Source organism: Palaemon carinicauda, chromosome 33 (assembly GCF_036898095.1).
Source record: "Palaemon carinicauda isolate YSFRI2023 chromosome 33, ASM3689809v2, whole genome shotgun sequence".
Lineage (NCBI taxonomy): Eukaryota > Metazoa > Arthropoda > Malacostraca > Decapoda > Palaemonidae > Palaemon > Palaemon carinicauda.
Genome location: NC_090757.1, coordinates 5921594 through 5927668, shown reverse-complemented (window position 1 = coordinate 5927668; position 6075 = coordinate 5921594). Strand labels below are relative to the sequence as shown.

The window sequence follows — 6075 nt, the reverse complement described above, 5'->3', positions numbered from 1 at the left end:
AACAGGTTGCCAAAACTGATGATAGCAAGGTGTTATCCTATCCAATTTCAATGTAAAAGGGAATAAAAGTAAAGATTGTGAACCTCATTATGATATTAATTTATTTAAGGCACAGATGATATAAACTTAATAATAAGAATAAGCTTAGAAGCTTTGCACCTATCTATAAAGAGATAGAGTGCCCGCAAACTTATTTTGCGGAGTGAGCAATAAGGAACCAGGAACCAGGAACCAGGTAATTTCAGGGTGACTTTTATCAGGTACCATTATCCTGGTGTGTGTTACATATTAAAAGATATAATAATAGAATATTTGGCATGTATTTTCATAGGATAAGTTTAAAAGATGAATTTAATATACTGAAAATCATTGACAAGTGGAGGTAATGTCTTTTGCCAGATGTCAGCTAACTTAACGGGAGTCTAGTTGGCATTTATACAATCTAGGTTCTTTTTATGGATGTCGGTTATCTCATAAAATTGAGGAAAATACAATGGTAGATAGATGTAGGATACTTTAGGCTAGTGTCATACAAAGGTCAGCATTGATCCATATGATCCTATGATGGAAAAGTATCGTTGGTTCAAAAAGATTTCGAGAAACAACGGCGGTCCATTGAACTTTTGGTATTATTGTATTGTATTACAGGGCAATGTAATCTGGGTAATAATCTACTCTTTCTTTTTGAAAAAATTATGCTCTCGGAAAATGACACTCGTTCCCGTCGTAAATGAATAGTTTCAGAAATATATATATATCTACATCCTACGATAATGGGGGATCCCAGTGGGAACTCGGGGTTTTGGGTGGGGAAAACATACTGGGGAAATGATATATAAACGATCACGTTATTTACTACAGGAAAACATATTTCTGTTCGAAATCAGGGTTTCATTGTAGTGTATTACAGAGCGATGTAACCTAGGAAAACAACTACTTTTTCTAATAGAAAAAATTACGCTCTCTTCGAAAATGACTCGTTCCCGTCGCAAATGAATAGTTTCAGAAATATATATACATCTATATCCTCCGATAATGGGGGACCCCAGTGGAAACTCTGGGTTTTGGGTGGGGAAAACATACTGAGGAATCGATATATAAACGTAAAACAAGCCTTTTCTTCTCTATTCATTACTTTCTTGAAATTATAATAACTGGAGGAAAATACAAAACAGTATACAGTATCTGGATAAACTTTGGAGGCGCCCTTGCAAAGATTGTGTCATGAAAAATTACAGTAACCAGTGCCACCAACGTCCGATGTAGATCAAATGTTATTTTGTGACCTGTCATACTACTAGGCTAGGTTAGGTGGGTTTGTTAGGTTCTGTGCCCTTTTTGTACTTTTTATATATTGGGTAAAACTTATATGGAGAAATTATTTAAAATACGCATGGAAATATCTATCATTGCTATCGTTAGTAATGTCAGCGTGCTGTTGGTAACTCTGTGTACCATACGTCAACGTTGGTAACACTGTGTATTATTGGTAACGTTGCTAATGTTATCGTTCTCAGTACATTCGTAAGAGAAGTGACACCGTGCTACTTAAAGTTAGCCGAATTGGTTGATCTGTTTGTTTCCGATTGAAATGAACATCAAATTCGGTAAAATCACGTTATTTACTATAGGAAAACACATATTTTCTGTTCGAAATCTCACCCTGTAATACAATACAAAATTACCGAAATCAGACCCTGTAATACAGTACAACTTTACCGAAATTTTAGCCCCAAGAGCTGAAATTTATAATATTGATTCAGAATAACACACTAACTAACAAGAAGTTTACTCGTATCATTGCATATCTAAGAGAGTATAGAATGAGACATGTTGTACAGTATGTATAATCGGGTGACATGCTTAAAACTATCGCTTAAGGCTCGATAAGTTAGGTAAAGTTTTGGTTAGGTTAGGTGGAACCTTTATATGTCGACGGCCAAGGGCTCTTGCGTGCATAAAAAATGGTAATATTTTCCCAATTTTCTAGTCGTTCATAGTCGTGGCCGTTATATTACAAAAACATTATGGAAGAACACCACCTAGTGTAAGCTTCAAAACCTAACCTAACCTAGGAGCCATATCCTTACTCAGTGGGTGGGTACGCCCCTTTAGACTGCCGTATTCCTGGCTTACTCTGTGTTTGTTTCCCAATTAGCTCCACTCCTGGCAAGGTAGCACTAAATGTATTTTCATAAAAGAAATCCATTTTACAAGCAATTAGAGATCTTACGCCTGTCCCAACAAAATGTATTCACTCCATGATATATATCAACAGAAACAAATATAATTGTACATTATTCAAAGTTGGAATCTGCTGTTTGCATCATCCTCCTCTTTCTAAGGGACAATTTTCTTTCTTTTGCGATGGATGGTATGGACCGGCTCATGTCCTGCAGTACACTATACACAAGCTAAAATAACTAGTACATCACACGATAGTTTGGAACCTCCAAAGAAACTTAAACTTTTTTTTTTTTTTGGCAAACTTCTTAACGCGGGAACTATTATGAACAGTCCTAAAAATGTGGGCATGCCATTGTGAGTTAATTTTCCATGTATATTACCAACACTACTCTTGAAATAAATGCTGGAATAATAACATAGTCTTATGCTATACAAATAAGACTTAAACTGCCTCAGTTGGGCAAAGTTCATAACCCTTGCCAGTTTTGAATTGTTCAAGTTATATCACTTGTATCAGGTAGAACATGTTCTCTCTTGGAGTTCAACGTTGCCATCTTCACATCTTGTCAACTAAGAACTGGCATTTCCACACCATGTTTGATGCTCCCATTACCCTGTTTAAATTTTGGAATGATTGAAGACTGAATGGATAAAAAAAAGGCTCTTCAGCTATTTCCTGGATCAAGGGGCTCTGATTGGGATGTTTCAAATTACCCTGCCCACCGATAAGGTCAGTGTTGCTCCGCTAAAGTTCTGCTGAATTGATCAAACCCATCTACAGTTAATTCTAGGAACTACTGGAGCGAGAAAGAGTGTATCAGAAGAAAGAGCTCCTTTAACACGGAAATTCTAAGGCAATTTTGATTATTTCCTTTAAAAAAGTTTATATCTATCTGGTAAGTACTTACTTGGAGTATCTAGGACAATATGAAAAACTTTTATTCTATACAAGTTTGTGATAAGGCTGAAAATAAAGCAAGTTATGGTGCTTGGAGGTCATTTGAACAATTTTTATTCTTATACAAATTTGTGATAAGGTTGAAAATAAGGGAGTTATGGGGCTTGGCCAACATCTGAACAATTTTTATTCTATTAAAATTTGCAATAAGGTTGAAAATAAGGGAGTTATGGGGCTTGGCCATCATCTGAACAATTTTTATTCCATACAAATTTGCGATAAGGTTGAAAATTAGGGAGTTATGGGGCTTAGCCATCAGCTAAACAATTTCTATTCTACAAATTTGCGATAAGGTTGAAAATAAGGGAGTTATAGGGCTTGGCCATCATCTGAACAATTTTTATTCCATACAAATTTGCGATAAGGTTGAAAATAAGGGAGTTATGGGGCTTGGCCGTCATCATACGTAAACCCATGTTAGGTTAAATGAAGTGAAGTGTAGAATGTTTTTCCCAATATGAGACAAGGGTATTTATTTATAATTTACTCAATAATGCCAATAATATTTTCAAATATTTCTTTCATTGTTATTGCTATTTTCTTCTGACGTATTCACAAGCCTTTCCTTTTGTATGTAAGGAATAGGTTTTTAGTACGAGCTGGAGTGGCTGTTGCAGTTGTTTAACGAGGTAGTTAAAGGGCAGGTTGAGAGCAAGGGCGAGGAGCTCCACCCTCCCAGCTGTCTAAAACACTCCTTGCCTCTTATGTTTTCGACCACAATGATTACAGACATACAGTACTGTTGCACCCTCAATTGAGCTTTTCATTTGTTTGTTTTTTCAGATAGTTAATGCTGGTTGTTGATTGCTGTGATTTTGAAGCAAGATATACTGTATGTTTGGGAAAAGATGGACTTTACATTCAGTTTTTGTAATACTTCTGTCAATTCACTCTCTCTCTGTGGTTCTTACTAGGGGCATGATTGTTCGCAATCATCCTCGTGTTGAGTGGAAGTCGTGGCCTCCAGTGGAATGATGGAATGACATGTGTACAGTATGCCCTTAGGGGGAGAAAGAGACCTTTGCTTTTTCCTTCTCATTGAGTGTATTTGCTACTGTCTCTCATGCGCGTACGCCTCGGCACAGTCCCCTTTGTTGTGGTTGTATACGTCAGGGGCAAGGAGCTCTCGGTGCTATGTTAGTGGACTTTTCAGGTTCTGGTGGCGAGTAGGGTTCCTCAGTGTGTTACATTCTATCAGAGGGTAGAGACTTTTCCTTTTGTTTGTAATGCTAAAGACAAGGAAAGCTTGGGCCTCCGTAAGTTTTTCAGGTAAGCTTCCCAGTGCCAGTATCTCCTTTGGTGATGCACAGAGAAAGATTGATTGCCAGGCAGGGCTACAGAGTGGTGTCCCCTCTTTTACGTTCAATGAAGGGATAGCTCGTGACATGGAATGAAACTGAGAACATCCCAATCCATAGCTTTTACATATTTTTAAATCTGTTCCTGGATTTTTGGTTCTATAATTTTGGTAGAAGGAATGATCCTCGGAGTCTGAGTGGGTTAGTCATCATCCTAGGAGCTTCTGGTTCTTGTATGTTTTACCCATTTTTGAGGCTTTTACACTTCACGTGCTGTTTTGAATCTGATCGTTATGCTTGTGGTTTGTTGCCAGTGTGAGAATTGAGATCTGAAATACTCACTTGGGTCTAGGGGATCCAGGAGGCTTTTGCCTTTCTCCTTTGATACAGGCTCAGGTTATGTTGACTCTTGTCTATGACTGCCATCTTGATAGGATATTTAATTAATTTGGTGGTAGACCATGATTCATGACTGGGTTGGATAAAGTTTCAGTCTTCTCTAATTCTCAGCATGCAGGTTACTGGAGTCACATTACTCTCTCTCGTACAGAACCAGGAAGGATGACGTCCATGGAAGAAGAAGAGTACCTTCCTACCTAAGGATGAGTCTCTTATTGAAAAGACAAGAGATTGTATATATTTAGAAACAAGTAAATTTTAAAGAAAGTGTTTGGTATTTATCTTAACTATACAAATCTGAGTTCATATATTACACATCCCACCTCAACCACTTCTCTCATTCCAGTTCAAAAGTGATGTGATGCAGTTGGGCAGGCAGGTGGCTACTCCCATTTATCTCCTGCTAACTACTGCATCTACCTTGTTAAAGGTTCAAGAGTGGTTACAGCTTGTACTGAAGAAATGCTCCTATTTAAAGGACTCACGTTTTTTTAGTTAGGAAAGATGCTAATTCTACAGTACTTTTAAAATTTGATTTTTTCCATTTCAGTTTTCTCCATACATGAAGAAACTCCGACCACAAAAATGAAGAGTACATTTACCACCGTAGACATACTTGCCATTGTGTCAGAGCTCAGAAAAAGGTAATTATGTTATGATTCGCATGTTTTACGTGGATGCTGATTTACATGCAATATTGAAGTGCCCAAAAACTAATCAGTTTGGTGATTTTGCTGTGAGTATAATCTTAGATTTTTTAAGTACTAATTGTAGGCCTACTGTATTTCTTTAAAAAGATTTATTTTTTAGGATGAATTCAATACTGTACTGTACTTCCACTTTATTCAGATGCTGTTGATAAGTGTCATGTAAAGCAAGTTTTGCTAAATAATTGCTTAATCCAATGAAATTAAAGAAAGTTTTACAATTTTTGTTTATGCAAATTTCATCTTTTTCAGCATTTTGGGACTACGAGTCATTCAAGTGTATGACATAGATTCCAAGACGTATCTGATCAAGTTGCAGAAACCTGACCATAAGAGTGTGTTACTGCTCGAGTCTGGTTCACGTATTCATACCACAGAGTATGAGTGGCCAAAGAGCCCTGCTCCTTCAGGATTTGCAATGAAGGTTAGTTAGTTTTCAATTTAAATTTAGTGAAGGTTAGTTCTTATTTGAGGTAACAGTAGATGTCCTGATTAATAGAGATACATGGTAGATTAGAAGAAGCCA

General features: G+C 37.0%; 1 protein-coding gene across 1 annotated transcript in view; it reads left to right on the top strand.

Annotated features, from left to right (window-relative positions):
* The first annotated feature begins 235 nt into the window (after positions 1-235).
* Positions 236-6075, top strand: part of LOC137625828 (ribosome quality control complex subunit NEMF-like) — a 162861-nt gene continuing 157021 nt past the window's right edge. Inside the window, exons 1-3 of the mRNA XM_068356715.1 lie at positions 236-260; positions 5393-5486; positions 5802-5973. Of these exons, the coding sequence (XP_068212816.1) occupies positions 5428-5486; positions 5802-5973 (231 nt within the window). The 5' untranslated portion in view covers positions 236-260; positions 5393-5427. The remainder of the gene's footprint in view (positions 261-5392; positions 5487-5801; positions 5974-6075) is intronic.